General features: G+C 52.5%; 2 protein-coding genes and 2 non-coding genes across 4 annotated transcripts; 3 read left to right on the top strand and 1 right to left on the bottom strand.

Annotated features, from left to right (window-relative positions):
• The first annotated feature begins 898 nt into the window (after positions 1 to 898).
• On the top strand, positions 899 to 972 carry TRNAN-GUU (transfer RNA asparagine (anticodon GUU)). The gene has a single exon. It is a non-coding gene; the product is annotated as a tRNA-Asn (tRNA).
• A 4263-nt stretch (positions 973 to 5235) lies between these two features.
• On the top strand, positions 5236 to 6213 carry LOC128147136 (olfactory receptor 14C36-like). Its single transcript, XM_052799432.1, has one exon. The coding sequence runs from the start codon at positions 5242 to 5244 to the stop codon at positions 6211 to 6213; it is 972 nt and encodes a 323-aa protein (XP_052655392.1). The 5' UTR covers positions 5236 to 5241.
• Positions 6214 to 11389: 5176 nt separating this feature from the next.
• Positions 11390 to 12340, top strand: LOC128147321 (olfactory receptor 10K2-like). The gene has a single exon (XM_052799783.1). The coding sequence runs from the start codon at positions 11390 to 11392 to the stop codon at positions 12338 to 12340; it is 951 nt and encodes a 316-aa protein (XP_052655743.1).
• Positions 12341 to 18899: 6559 nt separating this feature from the next.
• On the bottom strand, positions 18900 to 18973 carry TRNAN-GUU (transfer RNA asparagine (anticodon GUU)). Its single transcript has one exon. It is a non-coding gene; the product is annotated as a tRNA-Asn (tRNA).
• Between the last annotated feature and the right edge of the window lie 5046 nt (positions 18974 to 24019).

Here is a 24019-nt window from a genome sequence, read left to right as displayed (position 1 = left end):
CCCCGCAATGGCCGGCAGATTTCCCTGCCTTCCTGCCATGGTCTGGCCCCATCGCCCTGCGCCCCAGGGAGCAGAGATGGGTGGGGGCCTTCCAGCAAGGAAGGAGGGCTGAGGGGAAGTCTGCTCATCCAAGGGCCGAAGGCTCTGGGACGCACGGGGGCTTCCTCACCCATTGCACCTCAAGGTGAAGGGTGAGGGGCAGAGCACAGCTGGAGCCAGAGGAGCACAGCTGGAGCTGGGGCTGCCTGACTAGTCCGGGGGGTGGAGGGAGGAGAAGGAGTGGGGAGGGATGTCCATGACTGTTTCTGGGAATGCTGTCTCAGGCCCCAGCCTTCACCAGGGCCATGCCTCCCCGTACCCCTTGCCTAAACTTCCCACCCCTTGTTATTGCCCACGACGCTGCTAGCTGGTTTCCAAGGCTGGGCCTGGCAGAGGAGGGAGGAGAGTTGTGGTCGACCCTTTTCGCTCCTCAGGCTGGAGAATGACATCCTTAGCTGAATCAAGAGGGCAGACGCAGAGAGAGGGATGATACTGAAACAAGGAGTTTGGAGAGAGCTGTCTAAGCCCAAGGTCTGCAAGCAAGACTAGGGCAAGCCCTGCCTCTGGTGACTTGGCTTCCCAGGTCACTATGGGATGGAAGGGGACCTTCTGCTGAAGATCTCTCATGGACGGACGTCCCCACCGCAGACATGTAGAGCTCCTCCAAGGGGGTTACTCCGGGTGCCTCGGTGGAGGGCAGAGGTGGCTCTAGGCCTGAAAGACCTAGATGAAGGGTGGGCAGTGAGGGTTGTGGTGTTTCTCTTCCCAAGTCACCATTACGCGTGAGGAAGCTCCGCTTCCCTGGCAATGGCCAAACATCTGCCTGCCGTTGGGAAGCCCCAGGGAGCTCCCTTCGCGAGTCTCTGTGGCGCAATCGGTTAGCGCGTTCGGCTGTTAACCGAAAGGTTGGTGGTTCGAGCCCACCCAGGGACGCCTCTCCCCTCTTGCTTGCCTATGCCACAGCCTTCTAACATTTAAGGTCCCTTCCAACCCAAAGCGTCCTATGGCTCTAGAAAAAAACACAGGCTCTTCAGTCCCCTCAGCAAAGCCAGAGGAGGGAAAGAAAACTGATGGCAGCAGTTCCTTATTCTGATTTGCCTGCCCAGCTTGGGGAGCAGGGCTTAGCTCCCACCTGGGCTCAACCCAGCACATAATTTGCCTTAGTTCTACTTTCACTAAAGACAGTAACAGTAGCGTGCTCTAAAAACATTTCTTCTTCTTGATGGTCATAAGACTCATTTCTCTACTCTTAGTAAACTTAATGGCTTTAATGTTCTGCCTTTCACCTGACTTGATCCCCACCCACTGCTGCTTGTTCTTCTCCAGACTCCTGCCTTCAGGCACAAGGGCCTGGGACACCCCACCAGTATCAGTCCCCTGCCTAAGGAAAAGTCTTCTCCTCTGGAGCTCAAGGCTCCGCCACTTGCTCTCCTCACCCCCCCGGCATCTGGGACCCCACCATCTCATGGTCACTACAGCCAAGGATGACACTGATTATCACATCCCTGTCCACATCTTCCTTGTTTGCCAGTACTGGAGCCAGGTGAAGCACCCAGGGCCCTTGCTGGCCCACCTAGGAGCTGTCTGAAGAAGTTGTCCCGAGATCCTCCAGACTGTTTGCACCCTGTTCGACCCGGTCCATGAATGCCAGGGCAATTACAGTCCCCAACAGGAACTGGCTCATTGACCTGCAGTCTTCCTTGGGCTGCTGACAGAAGACTTTTCCTGCTTCCTCACCCGCATGGAGAGGTTCAGAACTGCCAGCATGATGTCACCCTTACTGCTTCCTCTAATCCTCAGTGACAGAAGCTAACCCATCCTGGAAGAGCTCCATACATCTGAGCTGCCCCTTCACACAGGGCCAGCCCCACGCTCACCTTCCCTGGCACTCTCTTCTGCAGAGCCTCTATCCCTCTTTTGCAGCACCCCAGGTGAGCAAGCTGTCCCACCACGTCTAATTTCATCCAAAACCTTCACAGTGCTGTGAGGCTCCAGCTCCTCCTGCCTGGGCACGTTTGGGCTTCAGCATCTCAGCCGTGGCACCGGGGCTGGGCACAGACTCCTTGCAGGCAGGTACAGTAACAGGGACCCAAGGACCCCACGCTGCTTCACACGCTCGAGTGTTTGACAGATGTTCATGCAACAAGGAACTGAGCTGCCCACAGACTGCCCTGCTGTCTGCAAGGCCAGAGGAGCGCGGCTGGGGAATGACACCGTGTCCAGAGAGGCGTTTGGTGACTCTGCAGAAACTCTGCAGGGCTGTGGGCCTTGTAGGACAAACTCCAGGAAGGAGAGAGTGCTGCAGAGAAAGTGTTTGGAGGTGGACACCTTCTGGTCCGTCCCCACTGTGACTGTGGACATTACCATCATCATCTTCCTTCTGCACGCCATCAGGCATGGGAGGAGAGGTTCAGAGAGAGGAGAACAGTCCAGGGTGGAGAACACAAGCACAGGGCTGGGCACCCTGCTGTGGCCTGCCTCCTTGTCCTGCGGCACCACCAAGGGATGGACCTTGCGTCTGTGGCATGGTGTTGCTGTTCAGGCGATGGCAGACAGGCACCGGACCCCTTTGGGAGGCCCTGGGGTGCCTGCCCCACACCAGCTCCACCAGGGCACGGCTCCCCTGGAGGTCCTGTGCTGTGTTTGCCTGCTGAGTGCAGGTGTATTTGGCACTCTAGGCACCTGGCGTGGCACTGGAGGCTTTTTTCTTAATGCCATTAAGTAAATGAAAATAAATAAGGTGTCTTCAGCACAGGGATGTGGATGTGTCTTAACTTTGCCATGACTGGTACTCTAGTAAATGCAGTGGAGAGAGACACTCCCGGGTCTCCTTCTGGTGCGCCCCTGTGCTTGGTCAGCCCAAGAGCTCCGTGTGCTCCAGAGATATATGTGACAAGGTGCATTCAGGTGCCCTGAACGTACAGGTCCGGTGTCATGCAGGATGGCCAAGGATATCCCCATTCCCCCTCTGGACCTCAGCTGACGCTCAGGAAGGATGTGGGTATTCTCAGAGATTTTCCACCGGAGCTTGCAAACACTTGCATACGTCTTGGACAAACCCTGGCCCCTCAGTCATCAGCAAGTGTCTGTGGGTGAACAATCGAGTGCCCACAGTACAAAGACCAGAGAATCAGAGCAGGGGCTCACCTGCAGGCAATGCTTTTGTGCCCCCGGAATTGAAGCAAGAGGAATCCCAGCTCCTCTGGCTGTGTGGGGTGTATGGGGGGAGCTGAATCCTGCTTCTTCCAGCTGGGGATGACATGCCTGCATTGCCTCAGCTGAACAACAGCTCTGCAAAGGGGAAGCCAAACCCTCCCTGCCTGAGTGTCCTTTTTGTTACGGGACAGGAACGGCGGTGTCCAGAGGGGAACGTCGATGCCTCTCGCAGACAACCACGCTCTGTTAGGACAATTTCTGCCGCAGGAATCAGTCCCTCTCCGCTGTTGAGAGAAACCATCACAGCTCATAACCCAGTAAGTCTCTGGCTGCAGGGCAATATACCGGAGTTTCCTGGAGGGGTCTCCTACAGCTGGCACATCCCAGAGCAGATAGGATCTGGCAGGATGGCTCTCAGGGTTTCTTTCGCGTGGAGGAGGATGTGCAGCAGAGCAGGGCTTCCCTGCTGCAGCCTCTGAGGGACAGGGCATCACAGGTCCCTTTTCCCGGGGTTGACTGCAGGGCTGTGAAGCCGGGCGTGCACCCAGGGGTGCCCAGGGCTGTCCTTCAGAGCAGGGTCCCTGCACCCCAGGGCTCTGTGTGCCGGGGCTCTGCTCCCCACGGCACTCTGGGGAGAAGCTGTGGGTGGAAGGAGGAACCCCCGGCAGGGAAGGGTCCTTGTGCTGTTGGGAGGGTGCTGCAGGGATCAGGTCTGTTCACAGATCCAGATCAGCCCTAGGACATTTCTGAGGGGAGTTTTCACAAGAGTTGTCGATGCAGCATTTATTATAAAGACAAAGAGCTTTCCTGAGTTTCCACTTTCAATTTCCCACTGCTGCTGAGGGTTGGGGAGAGGAGAGAAATGGGAAAGGAGATCACAGAGTCACGGAGCAGGAAGATGCTGAGCAGCCTTCCCCTGTGACAGGTGCCTCTCAGGTGAGTGAGGATGTGCATGTAGTGATAGCCCCCCTGCCCCTCTGTCGTGACCACATCTGCAGCCGAAGGGCAGATGGAGGGCAATAGTTTGGAAGGCAGGTTCTGTCTCAGTGGTGACTGATTCAGACCCGGTCACCTCTGTTCAAAAGGGTAAAACCAGAAAAAGGAAATCCCTCCCAGGGCACATTTCCAGAGGCAGGTGGCCCAAGTGCTAATGTCATTTCTCCCTTCAGGACGTAGAGACTGTTCCCACAGGGGCATTTCATCCAGGCTCCTGCACTCAGCCCAGGGTGTCTCTTGTCAGTGACCACCTTGAAATACGGGGCTTTTTGCTGCTTCTGTCTGCCAGCTGCTGTAGAGCGGGTCTGACTCCTGAGGAGCCCATCGGATGAGGCTCCTCCTCCTCATGGCACAGTCAGCCAGAGTAAATCAGAACAAAATCAGAACTGCCGTCCCTTTGTACTCGGCACTGGTGAGACCACACCTCCAATACTGTGTTGAGTTTTGGGTGCCTCAATACAAGAAAGACATTGCGGTGCTGGAGTGCGTCCAGAGAAGGGCAACGAAGCTGGTGAAGGGTCTAGAGAACAATTCTTATGAGGATCAGCTGAGGGAACTGGGATTTTTTAGTCTGGAGAAGAGGATGCTGAGGGGAGACCTTATCGCTCTCTACAACTACCTGAAAGGAGGTTGTAGCGAGGTGGGGGTCATTCTCTTTTCCCAGGAAATAAGTGATAGGACAAGAGGAAACAGCCTGAAGTTGGACCAGGGGAGGTTTAGATTGGATATTAGGAAAAATTTATTCACTGAAAGTGTTGTCAAGCATTGGAGCAGGCTCACCAGGGAAGTAGTTGAGTCACCATCCCTGGATGTATTTAAAAGATGTGTAGATGTGGTGCTTAGGGACCTGGTTTACTGATGGACTTGGCAGTGTTAGGTTTACGGTTGGAGTCAGTGATCTTAAGGATCTTTTCCAACCTAAATGATTCTATGATTCTGTGACTGGGGGGAGCAGCATGAAGTTCCTCTTGAGAAGGGCAGAAACAATGTGGGCGGTTTCTCTGAGAAACAGAACAGGTTTTCCTCAGAGAAGCCTGCACTGACTTGTCCATGTATTTTTCTCCTGGTACGGCACGCAAATCCCAAAGGCAGCAAATGTCCAACAGCAGCTCCATCACCCAGTTCCTCCTCCTGGCGTTCGCAGACACGCGGGAGCTGCAGCTCTTGCACTTTGGGCTCTTCCTGGGCATCTACCTGGCTGCTCTCCTGGGCAATGGCCTCATCATCATCGCTGTAGCCTGCGACCAGCACCTCCACACCCCCATGTACTTCTTCCTCCTCAACCTCTCCCTCCTCGACCTGGGCTCCATCTCCACCACTCTTCCCAAATCCATGGCCAATGCCCTTTTGGATACCAGGGCCATTTCCTATGCAGGATGTTCTGCCCAGGTCTTTCTGTTTGTCTTTGTGATGTCCTCAGAGTTTTCTCTCCTCACTGTCATGGCCTATGACCGCTTCATTACCATCTGCAAACCCCTGCACTATGGGACCCTCCTGGGCAGCAGAGCTTGTGCCAACATGGCAGCAGCTGCCTGGGGCAGTGGTTTCTTCTATGCCGTGCTGCACACTGCCAAAACATTTTCACTGCCGGCCTGCCAAGGCAATGCCATGAACCAGTTCTTCTGTGAAATCCCCCAGATCCTCAAGCTCTCCTGCTCAGACTCCTACCTCAGGGAATTTGGGCTTCTTGTGGTTAGTGCTCTCGTATTTTGGGGCTGTTTCGTTTTCATTGTGCTGTCCTATGTGCAGATCTTCAGGGCTGTGCTGAGGATCCCCTCTGAGCAGGGACGCCACAAAGCCTTTTCCACGTGCCTGCCTCACCTGGCCGTGGTCTCCCTGTTTCTCAGCACTGGCATGTTTGCCTACCTGAAGCCCCCCTCCATCTCTTCCCCATCCCTGGACCTGGTCATGGCAGATCTGTACTCCGTGGTGCCCCCAGCAGTGAACCCCCTCATCTACAGCATGAGGAACCGGGAGCTCAAGGATGCCATTAGGAAACTGATTTCATCAACACCTTTGTAGTAGTGATAAAATTCCCATCTCTCTCCAGAAATGTCTTGCAGGCTATCCCATAGAAGTCTTGACCTTCTTCTTCTTCTTCTTCTTCTCATTATAATTTCTCTTTAGAATGTGACTACAGCAATGTTTGTTTTCTTCTACTGAGGCGTGAACTTGCTCTCTGTCACCTGGAGCCGGTATAAAGGTGTCGACCACTGGGTCAGAGTTGAATCCCTCATAGCATCTAACAGAATGGGATCTCCTGTGTGCCATGGGCTTTTCTTCCAATGCTGGTGTCAGGAGTAGGCATGAGCGATTGCACCCCCAGAAGGACGTTGGTCAGGATTCTGCATGGCTGCAGGAGCAGAAACCTGTCAGTCACGCTGTTACCCGTTAGCAACTGAGGAAGGGATTTCAGACTCACCCATCAGTGTCTGGTGACAGTGGAGGCAATGACTGGTCACTGTGTTTCATACTTGGGGTTCTCCCCTATTGACTTGGCAGATGACATCATTCTCGAGGGTAACTGGAGCTGCCTGGAGAGCCTGAGGGATCTCCAGGGACAGTGCATGCCTCCAGTAGGCAGTGAGTAGAGCCCCACGAATTGAGAGATCACCGAAGGTGGAGACACCCACAGGTAAAGTGTGGAACTGAGGTATCCCTGGGGAAAGAAGAACTCTGCAATCCCAGGGGAGGCAGCAGGGACCTGGCAGTTTGGCGAAGGTAGGCTGGAGAACGATTAATGTCACCCTTATGCAGCGGAGGCCCACTCACCTGTAGTGTTAATGCACAAGAAGGACTTGGGTCCCTCAGAATCATTCCATCAGGGCTTGCAGACACTTGTACATGTCTTGGACCACCCCGGCACCTCAAAAGCCTCCAGGTCTTTAGCATAAGCAGCTAACTGCCACCCTCCCTCCCCACTGATTAAAGAGGATATTCAGACCAGGGGCTCACATACAAGCACCTCTTTTGTGCACTCTTGAACTGTGGCAGGAGGAATCCCAGCTCCTGTGGGCCTGTGGGGTGCGTGGGGGGAGTTGAATACCCATCCAGGCCAAGGGTTTCTAACCAGTGGTAGGATATCTGCCTTGGCTCAGCTGAATCACTGCCCTACTGTCCTGGTTTCAGCTGGGACAGAGTTAATTTTCTTTCTAGTAGCTGGTAGAGTGTTGTGGTTTGGGTTCAGTATGAGAAGAATATTGATAACACACTGATGTTTTCAGTTGTTGCTAAAGTAGCGTTTAGTCTAAAGTCAAGGAGTTTTCAGCTTCTCATGCCCAGCCAGTGAGAAAGCTGGAGGGGCACAAGAAGTTGGCACAGGACGCAGCCAGGGCAGCTGACCCCAGCTGGCCAAAGGGATATTCCATACCATGTGACGTCATGCCCAGTATATAAACTGGGGGGAGTGGGGGTGGGGGGATCACCGCTTAGGGACTAATTGGGCATCGGTTGGCGGGTGGGGAGCAATTGCATTGTGCATCACTTGCATATTCCAATCCTTTTATTATTATAGTCATTTTATTATTGTTATTATTAGTTTCTTCCTTTCTGTTCTATTAAACTGTTCTTATCTCAACCCACAAGTCTTACCTTTGTTTTCGTCTTACCTTTTTTTTCCCCGATTCCCTCCCCATCCCTCTGGGTGGGGGGGGAGTGAGTGAGTGGCTGCGTGGTGCTTAGTTGCTGGCTGGGGTTAAACCACAACACCTACACAGGGGAAAATGTACCTCTGGCTGCCACTGCCTAGGTGTCCAGCCAAGAAAAGTAAAAGAAGTAGGGGTTAACAGAGGAAGAATCTCCACCTCTCTTTGGTACCCATTCTCTGATAAGCCAAATGACACTGCTGGAATTAGCTGCTCTCTGCTCTTTGGAGAAGGAGCTCAAGGAGGCACTGAGCAAATGGATTTCATAGCCATTTTTCACCTGTAATAACTTGCTAAGCCCTGTGTAGTCATGACACCCGTGGTATCTCAGGTCAGTTCTGCATTCTGCTTGGTGTTCATTGCTATTGTTGTCTATGTGATCCTCATGTTCATAGAGAAATGTCTGGATTCATCCCAACTCTGCTAATGCATAAACCTGTTGTGTCTGACCTTGAAGCATGTTGCGTATGTTTACAACATTGTCACAGCTGACTCCCCAGTACTATCTCGTTAAAAAATGTCATCTCACTGCAGAGATCTTCAGGGCAGGTCCTGAAGACCGGGCTATAATTCAAAAGATCATGCAAAGAATACAGGGAATAAATGGCACCCAAAAAGATCCTCTGGCTTGGCTTTGGTTCCCCAGTGGCCTGAAGGATGAGCTCAGCATCCTAGAGTGATATGATGGGGACCCAGGTCTGGATCCAGGGCTCAGGTGTCAGTGCCTAGTGCAAACAGAGGTGGACAATTGTCTCATAGTTACCTGCCTTGAGCTGCCACACGTGCTCTAGAGCTAATCGCAGACACTCATCCTTCTGGAGAGGAACCGCGAGAGCTCAGGGGCTCTGCAGGGACCGTGTGAGCCCAGGGGTGAGCAGGGAGCTTCACAAAATGAGAAACCATCCAAAGTGTAGTCTTAAAAAGGGAAAGCACTAAATGCGAGTGTGCAACGTGAATTGAGGACTCTGCAATCCCAGGAGAGGCAGCAAGCAGGAAGAGTCGTTGATTCCCTCAGTGGTAGAGAGGCCTTACAGAGACATCTCGATAGATTAGAGTGCTCGGCAATCACCAACCATATGACATTCAACAAGGGCAAATGCTCAATTCTGCACCTGGAATGGTGTAATACTGGAGGTGCATATAGTCTGGGGGACAAGAGGCTGGAATGCAGCCCTGTAGAAAGGGATCCGGGGCTTTTGATGGATGGTAAGCTCAATATAAGTCAACAATGTGCCCTGGTGGCCAAAAGGGCCAACCATGTCCTGGGGTGCATTAAGCACTGTATAGCTAAGCAGTCAAAAGAAGTGATTGTCCCCCTATACTCAGCATCAGTGTGGCCTCACCTCAAGTCCTACGTGCAGTTTTGGGCTCCACAATATAAGAAGGGTATAAAAATATTAGCATGTGTCCAAAGGAGGGCAACAAAGATGGTGAAAGGACTAGAGGGCATGACTTATGACGAGTGGCTGAGGATACCAAGTTTGTTCAGATTAGAGAAGAGGAGACTGAGGGGTGTCCTCATTGCTGTCTACAACTTCCTCATGAGGGAGATGGAGAGAGAGGTGCTGATTTCTTCTCTCTGGTGTCCAGTGATAAGACACGAGGGAGTGCCTTAACACTGCATCAGGGAAAGTTCAGACTGGATATTAGGAAAAAAGTTCTTCACTGAGAGGGTGGTCAAGCACTGGAACAAGCTCCCCAGGGAAGTGGTGATGGCCCCAAGTCTGTTGGTGTTCAAGAAGTGTTTGGACAATGCTCTTGGATATGTAGTTTAACCTTTAGGTTGCCCTGTGTGGAGTTGGGAGTTGGACTTAATGATCCTCATGCTTTCCTTGCAACTCAGGATATTCTATGATTCGATTATTCTTTTATAAGATTTGGGGTATAGCCACAAAACCAATCCCTCCAAAAAAGCCTGAGCCTGACTGTCCCTTCCCACAGCAGGGGCAAAGGATAGCAGTGGAGGGTGCTGCAAGCCCACTGAGTCCAAGGCAGATGAGGACTTTGTCTGCAACCGTAAATGATAACAGAAGAGGAAGAGATTTTTTTTTTCCCTCAGTCTCTGCAAGGAAGAAATAACTAAAAGTGCCTGATTGATCCTAGTCATTGCTTAGGAAAAATCCTTGAGTCTTGAGTTCAGCACACATCCATTACTGAGAATTGCCAATGGTATTTTTGGCATGCCTAAGAGAAATAGATCAGCTCTTAATTATGTCCATTGCAACCAATTAACAATGCCTATCACTGGTGTGGACACAGCAGTCCTTAGGTGGATTAATGAATATGCACCGCCCCCTCCATAAGAGCTGGTAGCTGCTGTCCCCTTGCCCAAAGGGACAGGAGGGCTAGGACTATCAGAGAGGCTGGTGATGCCTCCAGCCACAAGGGCTGCAAGCCTGCTCCACACCTGAATATCCTTCTGGCCAGTGCAGGTATGGTTTCTGGCTCATTTTTCCCCTGGCTCCACAGTTTTCCTTTCTGCATCCTTATTTTCCAGTGCTGGGGACTGGAGGGGAGGAGAGGGAGAGGTCCTGTAGCAGGACCCTGCACACAGCCCTGCTGTCCTGGCATGCATTAACCCTTGCAGAAGGAAGAAGGTCTGAGTTGCCTTCATACAAAACCCCTTTGCATCACTGCCCTTTGTATGAGGAAGGAAACATGCCATCTATGTCCACCACTATCCCAGGGCAAATGGTTCCCTCGTTCCTGGGGAGAGCTAAGACTCTTCTCCACGTGTCTCCTCTTGGAAACTACTGCAGCACCGGCAGCTGTTTACACATGCTCCCCTTGCTGGAATAACCCCGACTTGGGGTCAAGGATTGCCATGGGTTTGCAGTGGGAGTTAGCTGTGCTGCTCAAACCCTGTTTTACCTGCTTTTCTTCTCCATCCACTCAGCACAGCATTGCCAGCAGCTCCAGCGCTTCAGCTTATACAGCTCTTCACATGTCACTGAGAGCTAACACACCCCTTGTATGAGTGAGAGGCTCTGAAATGATGTTTCCTTCCTTGCAGGTCTCAGGAGGTTTTTCAGTCACGTTCCCAAAATCACAGCTTACAAGAAAGACTTCACAGACCCTCCTCCACCCCTCTATCTCCAGGCTGTAACTTTCCTGCCCTTGCAGTGATTGCCTGCAGCGTGCTTGCACGTAGGTAGGTGTTGCCACTTTCTCCACTGTGAAGATGAGAAATGGGACTTCCCCAAAGGGGACGGTGCTTTCTAGGTGAGCTCCAGCCACTGTGCCATCAGAGCTCCCCAGATCACAGAGAAGGAGCCATGTGTCCTTGAGCTACCTGTGCGCTCTCGGGAGCTGCAGCAAGACCAGGAGCTGCCCACAGCGCCCACCAGCCGTTGCGTGTCCCAAGCCAACACACAACACTGTTGTTGTCCCAGGAGGACAACCAACACTGCAAGCACAGAGGCCAGGAAAGGGGTTTTGTGAGGCACACTCGAGCAAAAATTCTCTTTGTCACAGCAGCAGGCCACCTTGTACTTTCTGTGACCTGGGTGCTGTTTTTCTTGCTGCCTGATGTCCGGAGAAAACCTTTCATTTCCATGGGGAACAACAACCAAACCCTCGCCACAGACTTCATCTTCCTGGGTTTCTCCAGTGTCGCGGAACTGCAGAAGCTGCTTCTTGTGGTGTTTTTGCCGCTGTACCTGGTCACTCTGAGCATGAATACCACTATAATGATTATCATATGGGCTGATCGGAGCCTTCACACACCCATGTACTTTTTCCTTTGCGTCTTGTCATTTTCCAAGACTTGCTACACCTTCGTCATTGTCCCCAAGATGCTGGTAGACTTGATAGCAGAGAGAAAAACCATTTCCTTCCTAGGCTGTGCTGTACAAATGTACTTCTTCCTTTTCTTGGGGTGCTCCCACTCTTTCCTCCTGGCAGCCATGGGCTACGACCGCTGCGTTGCCATCTGCCACCCCCTGCACTACAACAGAATCATGACTTGGCGAGTGTGTGCTCAGCTGGTGGTTGCTTCTGCTCTGAGTGGCTTTCTGGTTGCCCAGGTGGTTACCCCCTTGATATTTTGTTTGCCTTTCCATACATCCAGGAAACTCAACCATTTCTTCTGTGACATCTCCCCTGTCCTCCGAGTGGCCTTTACTCACACAAACCTCAGTGAGGCCATTATCTTCACCCTGGGTATCTCTGTCCTTACAATCCCACTGATGCTGATCCTTATTTCATACCTCTTTGTTGCCTTAGCCATCCTGCAGATCCCTTCAGCTGCAGGGAGGCACAAAGCCTTCTCCACCTGCAGTGCTCACCTGATAGTAGTGATTGTTCATTACGGCTGTGCCTCCTTCATCTACCTGAGACCCGACTCCAGCTACTCGTCGGATCAGGATGCATTGATCTCTGTCACTTATACCATCCTCACTCCCCTGCTCAACCCTATGATTTACAGCCTAAGGAACAAGGATGTCAAAATGGCTCTTCAAAAAGCAATCAGGAAAAACATACTATCTCAGAAAGTTTTCCAGTGAAGAGGTTAAGATGAGCTGCTTCCTGACCAGGTATTTTCAGCCAACAACTTCCAAAAAACCATCACCCCTTTTCCCTACATCCTTTTTTGCTCACGGAGAAGCTTTCAGGAATGACATGACAGCTAATCATGGCTGCTAAGAACCTGACATTAACAATCAACAAATTCGAGTCACAGTGAGACTGGAAACATGACTTTCAGTGAAACACAATTTTTTTTTAAATTTAGAAACCCACAGTTTCACTCCAGTGACAGTAGTTTCTTAGGTACAACTTTTTCACATGAGCCATTTACTAAATAAAAAGAATAGATGTTGAAATAATTTCACAGTGAAACTCCTGGGTTTTAAGATGGCAAACTCAGGACCATGTTTGTATTGTGTATCAAGATACCACTGAACTCTGACACCTGCCCATCTGCATGGTATTGTAGTGCCCATCAACAAAGCCTGCAGGGCCACTAAACTACTTCAGCTTGTATCAGCCTGCTGTGGGCTAAACTTATCCACACAGCCATAAACCAAACCTCAGCTGATATGTTCACTTGCTGACCTGTGGGAAGCTGACCACAACCCTAAGATCTTAGACACTTGCAAAGCATGTGTCCACCAGCTTGAGTGAGGATGAGAACATCTGTTGAGATGGACCTACAGAGTGGCTCTTCAGGAAGTGCTCTTAGAAAAATGACTGAACGGGACCTCCATAGGTGCATGGTTTTCCTCCACAATAGTGGGGTTTTCCTTAAATCAATGGAGCCACCTGGGAAAGTGAAATTAGGAAAACTAGGAAGGGAAATATTTTCCAGAGGAAAAGACCCTGTGGTGGTGTTCTGCAGAAATACTCATTTTTAAAACCATGCTCCATCATCTTTCAGAACTTCTGTCATGCATAGTCAAGTGCTTCCCTCCCTTCGCCCGTGAGATTGCCCAAGTGTCTCAGCACAGTCCTGTGCTGAGCTCGCCCTTCCCAACCCAGGGCGGTGGGCAGCACACGCGCAATGTCCAGCACTGAGCCACCAATGATCTCTCCAACAGAGTTCTTGAGGAATGACAAAAGAAGCAGACTTTGTTTTCTGGACAGAATGAAATGGTAGAAGGCAACAAACCAGAAAAACTAAAAGTCACCTGAAACTTTATTTCTAGGGGGTTTTACCATGTCAGAGATACAATCACATTTCCTCCAAAACTTTGTGTGTCACATTGCAATTTCTCTGGCTTAAACCCAGCAGAATTTCCTCTCTGCAGAATGAAGAGACTTTGGGGGGGGCAGTATTTCCCTAGACAGAGACATTCACATTTCTAATCATGTCTCTTCGCTCTGAACAGCAGTGCTCTTTCCGTTAAGCAGACTAGACTGCTGCTTTTTGGTGTTTCAGTATGAGGTGTTTCCTCTGCTCCGAGGCAGTGTGTATTGCTCCTTTCCTACTCATTCTGTTTTTTTAACATCCTCTGCAGACTCTTGGATGCAGCATTTCTTTTAGCTCCCACTGTTGCAGTCTTTATTTCTAGGGGGTTTCAAAATACCAGAGAGAGTCAAGTTTCCTCCAAAGCTTCATATGCTGCATTGCAATTCGACTGACTTTAGTCTGGTGGAATTGCAGCCGCTCAGAGTAAAGAGCCCTTTTGGGGTCAGTGTTTCCCCAGGTATTCTTGTATGTAATCCAATTGGTTTGGTGTTAACATCAGTCCACTTCCTGTTAAGTTAAATAGATCTAAACTCTTTGGTCTCAGTGTCCTCTCTAAAGCCTTGGCTGCAGCAGTTCAGTTCGGTTCAGGGATGGTTCTGCTTTTGACAGCTACTCCCTGAGCTCTGATCACAGGTTGGGTTCTTTTGGCACATTATTTTCATTGCAAACATGCACTATTTATTGTGGGGTGAGTAGGTCTAGGATTAGGAGACTCCAGAGGGATACTGCCCTGAGCCCATGCAGCAGGTAGGGGATGGAGCAGAGAATGGAAGAGAGGGTGCTGCAACCCCAAAAGGCACCTGGGGACTTTTCATAGCCTTTAGCGGAGTGCTTTACACATGACACTGGGTAAATTAGGCACCACCAGCAGTGACTTGAGCCCATTTTCATGCAAAAAATGGATTGTGGGAGGAAGAAGCCTCTGCAAAAATGCTCCAAGCAAGAGATGGTGAAGGAATCAGCATTTCACCCAAACAGTGAGAACCTGACAGACGGCAGGAGGAAAACCCTCTCCTTTCTGTTAATTGAAACTAAACCAGGCGAGTCCTTCCCTTGCTTTATGTCCTTCTTCATTAATTCCTGGTATGATGCTGTTAATGGTTTCAATAAAGGAGTTGCAGAGCAGTTCCCCAAGGAAGTTTGTTTTTGCAGGGGCTGTTTGCAGACCTCTCGTGGTCCTTGGCTCATTTGCAGGGTTCAGCTCCCACCCGGCAGTGGTGGTGCCAGCAAGGAACAGGCTGGGGCTGCCTGTGCCACCCTGCGGTGTCCTGTCCATAGTGCCACCATCATGAAGAAGAGTGGAGAAACTGAAGCTGGAAGGGCCTTCCCAAGCCCTGTTCAGAACATCACCAGCTTCAAAGGCAGACCCAGTTCTCCAGGGCCTTTGGACAATTGCTTTGCAGGAATGGCTGCAGGAAAAATCTGCGAAATGATGGATGAGAGGCTTGGCTCCTCTTGGCACAGAGTTTGGAAATGCCAGACTGCCCCAGCAATCGTGTCGGAGCCCCCTGAGACCAGGCGTCTCCCAGGACCTAGCTATCCAGGCTTCCCTCTGCCCATGGCACTGGCAACCTTGCCCTCTACCTGTGACTTGCAAAGGGCAGGGGGGACTCTGGCATGGGGGGGGGGATCCTGGATCTGACATTGGAAAGGCTCTTGGCTTGGCATTTTTAGGGACACAGGTGGGGGAGGTGTGTGTGTGGGGTCTTGAAGTCTCCCTGAAGAAGCCCAAATACTGCCCATTGCAGCAAGCAGAGCAGGGTGATGCCACGGCCACGTGGGAAAGCCGTGCTCCAGCAGATCAGCCTTTCAGCAGGGAAGGGCATTTCCATCTCTTGCAGAGGGCTGTGGCCACTGCTGCACGGTGCCAGCAGCTCCCCAGATCCCACCGTCATTGTCCTTGCTGTCTCCTGAGGCAGCTGCTTCTACTGGGTCCCTTCTCCTTGCCCGTGGGAGATCCTGGAGCCTGTCTCCCATGCTCCCCGAGGAAAATCCCTGCCCTGGCACTTCAAATCCTCATTGGCCTTTGTCTCTGCGTTGCTCCCCCAAAGCTGCCATCAAGCACGGTCTGACTGATCTGGGGCAGGTAAAAGGCAGCAAGGGTGGGGAAGGGTTTCGGTGCAAGGGATAGACTGGGCAGGAGGCAGGTTGGAGGTCCGTGAAGTCAGGAGCCACGTGGGAAAGACATCCAGGGGCTGGGTGCTCAACACCCCTCCAAAGACACTGGCACATAGGGAGGCAAACCAGGAGCTGCGTGGGCAGCACACAGACACGGGGAAGCGTTTGTCTGGGTGCAGGGTTCACCCACAAGTCTCCCCGAAGCCGGCTGGATGGCCCTGGCGTGAAGCCAGACCTCGCTGTGGCTGTACCTGGAGGCTCAGCCCAGATCCTACACCTCCCTCTTCGCACAGGGAGCCCCAGCTGCCCCGGTCATCTCCATCCTGCAGGTACATGCAGGAAGAGAGGTTTCACAGAGAAATAATATCACCTGTACTGCGGAGTCTATGCCGGAGCCGGTGCTGCGGCGATGAAGGCACCTTTCAAGAACCACATCCTGAGATGGTCTTGCAGGTCGCGTGGTCGTGGACCTCGCTAAGACAACCCTTGAGAAGCTGGGTGCCCAGTTCCCCTGGAGAAGGGATCTGCCTGGGACTGCCTTCCCGTGGCTTTCAGGCATCACAGCCTGCTCACTCTGCACAGCAACCCCACCAGCTCGGGGCCCTGCGGGGAGCATGGGGAGGGGGTGGGAATGGCTGGCCAGGCCAGCGTGGACACACTCCCATGGGGAAAGGCTCTCCTGGGGCAGGGATGTCCCCAGAGAAGAGCAGAGGAGCAACTCTGTGCTTCCAGGGGGTAAAGAATCACCAAGAGAAACCTATTTCTCAATGCACAGGGAGACACTGGCCTCTGTCTCCTCATGCCATGGCTGGCCCCCAGTGCTGGGGCTGATGCAGAAGACAACCCACCTCTCTGCCCTCCAGGACCTGCTGTGCCCTTCAGACGGGACGGTGTTGTCGTGTGAGTGCCCAGAGCTCTGCAGCACCCTGTGGTGGGCGCTGCCATGGGGTCAGCCCACGCTGGGGAGAGGTTGTGGTGGAGAGCAATGGAGAAGCAGGGCTGGGCTAGAAAGTGCCTGGCAGAGGAAAATGCCAAAGTTAATGGGTTAGTTTTGTCTGTGCAGCCACCTCCATCCTCCTGCTGGATCAGTGCCTACATCGGGGGACCGGCCAGGCCTCCCAGCTTCTCTCCTGTCCCAGACCCCAGAGCAGGATTGTCTGCGAAGCCTCCTGTGGGGCACGTCCTGAGCAAGGCAGGGACTGGGAGCTGGGAGAGGCTGCCTAACAGGAGGTCCATGGGGGGGACAGGGCACCACGGGCTGTCCTGGGCATCATGCCGGGGGGACCATTCCACACCCCCAAACATACCCTGTCCCAGGCATGCTGTGCCCGCGCAGCAGGGCCGTGGGACCCTGTGTGGGGCAGCGGGGTGGGCCAGCACAGGGACAGGGTAATGGCAGGGGCCACGAAGCAGCTGCCAGGGAGTGACAGCAGCGACGGATACAAACAAGGCATTTAGCTGCATTGCCTTCATCGCGCAGGTGTGATTTTTGGGAAAGCTTGAGATTGCTGGTGGTTGCAAGGGGAGTCAAAAGGAAAAAGAAGAGCGTTGACCATTGCGCTGGAGACCAAGGCTGAAGAAGGAAAATGCAGGGCTGCTCCGGAACGGGGAGGGTGATTTAGATGGGGCCGAGGGACTAAATTCCTTCTTTGCCTGAGTCTTTACTGAAAAGGTCTCTAGGACTCTGTGCCCAGTGAAAGGGTTCAAGGAGGAGGAGAGCACATACTGGCAGGAAGCTCATGAAATCCGGTAAGGACAAATGCCAGTTTTTGCCCTGGAAGGGGACTAACCCTGGCAATGGCACAGGCTGGGGGCTGCTGGGAATGGTCTTGGTGGCCAGTGAGCTGGACAGGAGGCAGCCATGTGGCCTGACAGCAAGGAAGGTGGTGTGGTTTAAGCCCAGCCAGCAAGTAAGCACCATGCAGCTGCTCACTTACTCCCCCCCCACCCAGTGGGATGGGGAGGAGAATCAGAAAGAAAAAGTAAAACTCGTGGGTTTGAGATAAGAACGATTTAAAAACTCAAGTAAAATAAAATGTAATACTAACAATACTAACAATACTACTACTACTAACAACAACAACAATATTAAATATAACAACAACAATAATAATGACTATAATTTTTAAAAAAAAATTTAAAAAAAGAAAAATAAACCCCAAGAAATGACAAGTGATGCACAATGCAATTGCTCACCACGTGCTGACCAATGCCTGAGCAGCGATCCACCCCTCCCAGCCAATTCCCCCAGTTTATATACTGAGCATGATGTTCTATGGTATGGAATATCCCTTTGGCTAGTGGGGGCCAGCTGTCCTGGCTATGGTCCCTCCCAACTTCTTGTACACCTGCTTGCTGGCAGAGCATGGGAAACTAAAAAATCCTTAACTTAGGAGAAGCGCTACTTAGCAACAACTAAACCATCAGTGCTTTAACAACATTATTCTCACACTAAATCCAAAACACACTGCACCAGCTGCTAAGAAGAAAATTAACTCGATCCCAGCTGAAACCAGGACACAGGCAAAGTGAGATCATGCCTTTGGAGATGTGGGTTTGTATTGGGTTTGTGTGGCAAGGTTTTGGTAGCATGTTACTGTTAGTGTCTTTAGTGAAAGTAGAACTAAGGCAAATTATGTGCTGGGTTGAGCCCAGGTGGGAGCTAAGCCCTGCTGCCCAAGCTGGGCAGGCAAATCAGAATAAGGAACTGCTGCTATCAGTTTTCTTTCCTTCCTCTGGCTTTGCTGAGGGGGGCCTTGAGCACAAGTCTTATGAGGAGCGGCTGAGGGATCCGGGGTTGTTCAGTCTAGAAAAGAGGAGGCTGAGGGGAGACCTTATCGCTCTCTACAACTACCTGAAAGGGGGTTGTAGTGAGGTGGGTGTTGGTCTCTTCTGTCAGGTGTCTGGAGATAGGACAAGAGGAAATGGCCTCAAGTTGAGGAAAGGGAGATTTAGGTTAGATATTAGGAAAAATTTTTTTACTGAGAGGGTTATCAAACATTGGAATGGGCTGCCCAGGGAAGTGGCTGAGTCACCATCCCTGGAGGTATTCAAAAAGCGAGTGGACAGGGTACTCCAGGGCATGGTTAATGCTTGGACTCGATGATCTTGAATTGAAGGTCTTTTCCAACCGAAATGATTCTATGATTCTATGACTGAAGAGCCTGTGTTTTTTTTCTAGAGCTGTAGGACGCTTTGGGTTGGAAGGGACTTTAAATGTTAGAAGGCTGTGGCATAGGCAGGCAAGAGGGGAGAGGCGTCCCTGGGTGGGCTCGAACCACCAACCTTTCGGTTAACAGCCGAACGCGCTAACCGATTGCGCCACAGAGACTCCCGAAGGGAGCTCCCTGGGGCTTCCCAACGGCAGGCAGATGTTTGGCCATTGCCAGGGAAGCGGAGCTTCCTCACGCGTAATGGTGACTTGGGAAGAAAAACACCACAACCCTCACTGCCCACCCTTCATCCTTGTCTCCCTGAGTGACGGACCTCCCCTCCCACGGCATTCCTGGTCGCAGTCCTGTCCCATTCCCTGCCCACCGCAGACCACCCATCTGCAAAGCAAAGGCGGGCACCAGATTAACTCCTCCTGGAGCCTTGCACAAGTGCTTAGACCTCAAGAGGCACAAAGGGGCCTCGGGGAGGTTCTCCCCTCCACAAGATGTGCTTCCTCAACTGGGGTTTCCATCATGTGCGCGTGCCTCACCCGGGGAGATGGGGAATGCCCTCTGCTGTGGCGTGGCTAGGCAGGGCTCAACATGCTCCATGAGCTGACCTGCCTCTCGTCCTCCCTTTCACTCCCCCCACTTGGATGGACCTCAGGAAGCCTTTTGCTTCCTTCTAGGCTGGTTCATTCTTTCAATATCTGCAGTTCAGGAACTTGGCACCAAAGGCCTCGTTAACATGCAAAGTGCCACAAGAAGCCACATAATAGAATTCTAGAATCATAGAATAGTTTGGCTTGGAAGGGACCTTTCAAGTGTTACCAGAAGTCGGCACTTCAGAAACTCTCTAAGACTCAGTTCTGGAGTTTTAGAAAGCAGGCATTCTTCATTGCATCGCTGGATGCACGGGGGATCGTTCCACCTATCGCGCATACCAATTCTTTCAACAGTTGAGATTATATACAAAATGGACATACATATTCATGATTTTTCCTGGAAACAATTAACACATTCATCTGAATTCCAGGAACTCATTAATATATGTAAATGTCCTTGGTGCTGGCGCACTTGAGATCTTTGGTGATCTTCAGGGGTCCTCTGGTGGTCTTTGATAGTCTTCCTCACTTGTCCACTAGTTGACCCTTTTCTAGTGATTCTGCGTGGTTGGACACTACAGGTTTGATACAACTTATGCAAAAGAATGTTCATTAGTATCTCTACTATCTATCTTTTCTTGATATACATTCTTTTGTCACTAACCACACTGATGCTCTGCAGCCGTACCTGGGAGAAGGCAGCCATCGTGTCCTGTCCCTCTGACAATGCAGCAGGGAAGCCTTCCTCAGCAGCACGTCTTCCTACAAACTGGACAAACTGTGAGGGTTGTTCTGACAGATGCTTTGGATGTGCCAGGTTTTGGAGACTCCTCCAGGAAACTCACGCATGTGCACTGCCCTGCAGCCGGAGTCTTCCCAGAAGTCCTTCTCCCACACGGGGAGCTCAGCTGTCCTCCCACTGACCTCTCTCTGCCTCGCTCGTCTCCCCTCACTACCTGCAGGCAGTGCCTTCAGCCCTGCTGCGCTTCGCAGGGGAGCTGCTCCTGGGCAGAGCTGTCTCTCACAAGCGCTGCCCGCTTGCTGGGAGCTCCTCCATCCCAGGAGCCCGGCCCAGCTCAGGAGCAGAGGACCAGCCCAAGGCTTCACTTTCTCTGCCTCTTCTGGGCTCCCTGGAGATGTCTCAGCTCCTGAAAGGCAGCGGAGTCACCCTCGGGGAATGGACTTTTTAGCTGACTGCAGTAATCGCCAATTGTCCCTCTCTAAAGAGTGGAGAGAGAGCGATTCCAAAAGCATGGTTTGTCCTACCAGAGCGCAGATGTCTATGAGAGGTGTAGACGTTCCCCTCTGGGCACTGATATTCTTGGCCCATAACAAAAAGGACACACAGGCAGTGACAGGGAGGTGTTGGTTAAATGCTCTGGCTGGGCAGGGATTCAGCTGAAGCAATGCAGACATCTCATCCCCAGCTGGAAGCCCTGGGGATGAAGGAGGATTCAGATCCCCCCATGCATCCCACAGACCCACAGTGTTAAGGGATGTCAAGACTGGCCACCGCTTCCAGGCACTGCAGCCAACGACCCCTCCTACCATGCCCCTGGAGCCCAGACCAGTACCACCAGTACAGTCCTGCCTGGCTGCTGGAGCCCAGCCTGGTGCCTGGGGATCTGGAGTCTTTGCCCAGGCTGAGGGATGCAGCTGCCACTCTTCTGCTTGGAGGTGCAACTTCTAGCGAAGCTGAGCACGCATCCCAGAGATGCGCGCGCACACACACACACACACACGGCTGCAGAGAGGACACTCACAGGGCCAGTCACACAGACTGCCACAGATGAAGTGCTGCCATCAACAGTACCCACATGGAGGACTCACATAAAACACAGAGACAGCCATGTCCCCTCCTCCTCTTGGGCTGCCAGAGACAGGAGGTCACTAGTGCAGGCACACACACAACACACTATACGTTCACAAGCACACGCATGTTCATGGATCCCCAGAGTACTGGCACAGCCTCTCTGCCCTGCCAGTACCCCTGCCCGGATTCCGGCCCTCTGACCCACCCCACGAGTCGCCTACTTGCTGACTGGTCCATCTTGGTGCTCCCTGCAAACGTGCAGCACTCACACATTTGTGCTGCAGGAACCACACAGCCACCCAGCACAGACCCTCTGCCCACCTGATATCCCAGCCAGGGCCCAGCTGCACTGGGACCCACGCCAGTAGCTGGCACCACAAGCCAGGGGTGCCTACACCCCCCGGTTGACTCCAGCAGCTGGCACCCAGTCCACCCACGCCAACCCCCCCAGTAGCTGGCACATAGTCCTTTCAGTACACTTCCACACAGGATAGAGAGTGAGACTGTGCAGAGAGATCGTTAGGAAAAGATTTAATAAGAACATAGAAGAAGACAGGACAGACATCATCTGTGTCCTGCTACCAATCACTTGTCTCTGGACAGACTCCGGTGTCATCAGGCTGTCCGTCATCTGAAACTTCTTCAACAAGATTAGAGGGGACGAAGCCTCTTGTGCCATCGGTCAGCTCTCCCACGTACCAACCATCTTCACCCACGTCTCCAAAGATGTACATGTATCGTCCAGCAACTAGAGGAAGCTCTAGTTCAGGCCGCTCGTTGGGACCATTGAAAGCATCATAGCTGTATCGAGCTATGAGCGCTCGCAGCTCCGCCAGTTGTTTTCTCATAGCTGCCAGGACGATGGCCTCCTTGTCTGCAGCCCCGTTCAGCCTGGCGCGGCCTGGAAATGCTACGGTTGGATCTTTCTCTTTTCAGCCATTCAAGTTCCTGAAGTAGCTGCTGGTGTTGCTCGTTTAGCTTCTGAAACCAAGCCAGCTGGGCTCGAAACAGCTGCAGGGTTTCTTGGTGTTCCCCATGTGCTTCTGCCTGAGCCCTCGGCAAACACTTGCCTTGCTCTTCCTTCCTCTGGAGCGCTAACTTTGTCTCCTCAAGTTCCTTCCCCAGCTGTTGACTCCTTTCTGCCATTTCTCTCATGGCTTCCAGTTTGCGCTCTGCCTCTTCCAGCTGGGTTTGAAGACAGACCTTCATTTGGATGGCAGCATCTCGCTCCGCTGCCACTCGCGCCAGTTGCCCTTTCAGGTTGGCATTTTCAGCTCGAACGTGTTCTGTCAAACCCACCTGCCCACGGAGGCGAGCATTTTCTTCAGCCAGGCGGGTGTTTTCATTTGTCACCTCTGAGAGCTGCACCTCTAACTCCTCACCAGTTTGGCTGTGGGTGCCCACATGATCAGAGGCCTCTTCACCTGCAGCCACTTGGGCCTGAGGCTCCTCAGCTGCCTTCTCTGAGAAGTCATGCTGCTTGTCTTGTGCCAGCAAAGCTCCAGCAGGCTCTCCCATTTCTCCACCCCTCTGCTGAGGAAGCGATGCCGTGCACAGTTCCTCAGTGGGGCTTTGGATGGGCAGTGGCACTTGAGAGTTGATCAGGCAATCAATGGTCGCCTGCAGTTGCCTGGATCTTTCTCCCAGCCGTGAGGCGAGGGCAGCTAGGCGAGCATTTATCTGCTGCAGCCTCTCTGCCTCCTTGCGCGCTTCTGGAGAGCCTTCCTTTTTCAGGAGGCGGTTCTCCATCTCCAGGGCACTCTGTTGCCTCTCCAGGTCTTCTAGAAGGCGCCGCAGGCGGCTGCTCTGCTTCAGGAGCACCAGGTCTGCCCCCTCTGGCACCTGGAGCTGAGCATCTGCCACAGCCTTGCATGTTGTTTGCTGCCCAGCGTTGCGGCTTTCCGGCGGTCTTTCCTGCGGTGCCGCCGGCCCCCGTCCCACAACGCCCCGCGCCATGGCGTCGGCCACCAAGCGCTGCTGCCAAAGGTCACCAACGGTTGCGTTCCCTGGGTCTGCGAGGGGCGGCAGCCCCCCGACCCCGTTGCAGCTGCTGCCTCCCTTCCCTGTGCAGAAGCAAAGACAGCAACTGCCACGGCCGGGTGGCTGAGCGTGGCCTTATATACCTGTCCTGCCCCCCTGCTCACAATGAGGGGTGGGGCAGTACGGCCTTCTATGGTATGTCCTGCCCCCATGCTCACAATGAGGGGTGGGGCAGTATGGCCTTCTATGGTATGTCCTGCCCCCCTGCTCACAAGGAGGGGTGGGGCAGTATGGCCCTCTATGGCATGTCCTGGCCCCTGCTCACAAAGGAGGGGTGCGGCATTTTACGTAAGAAAATGCCAAAAGACAAAGATGTCTCCGGAGACATGGGCAAGAGAACTTGACCCACGGACCTCTTCCGTAGAAGTGGGTTTGCTGCTAGAAGAAACCAGACCAAACTGGCTGAAAGCGACAACAAAATTGTGCAAACTCAGCTAATAAACATGCATTAAGCGTGCTTGCATGGGCGCGGTTGCGTGTACAAATTCTCGAAAGCGAATAGTAACAGGCGATATCATGGCCAAAGCCAACAGTTTGTGTAAATTGTAAATAGGAACACGTGAGTAGTTTTAGGGTTGCGTATAAGGACTCAAGAGCTGTAACACGGGGTCCTCCTCACGCTCCCAGCCGAGAGGCACCTTCATTGCCGGCACTAAAAAGGGGTTACAACTAGTGTGCACTTCTGCTGCCTTCTTTCCGGTACCGACACATGAACTAGAAGTGAAGAAAAAAATGCAAACAAATCCACTTTGGGAACATCTCTGAAG

Source organism: Harpia harpyja, chromosome 10 (assembly GCF_026419915.1).
Source record: "Harpia harpyja isolate bHarHar1 chromosome 10, bHarHar1 primary haplotype, whole genome shotgun sequence".
Classification (NCBI taxonomy): Eukaryota; Metazoa; Chordata; class Aves; order Accipitriformes; family Accipitridae; genus Harpia; species Harpia harpyja.
Note: the sequence above shows the minus strand (reverse complement) of the source record. Positions and strands in the feature narration are given on the sequence as shown.

What these genes read in the sequence shown, in the direction of transcription:
- LOC128147136 (XM_052799432.1), top strand. Translation starts at nt 5,242, where the DNA reads ATGTATTTTTCTCCTGGTACGGCACGCAAATCCCAAAGGCAGCAAATG.
- LOC128147321 (XM_052799783.1), top strand. Translation starts at nt 11,390, where the DNA reads ATGGGGAACAACAACCAAACCCTCGCCACAGACTTCATCTTCCTGGGT.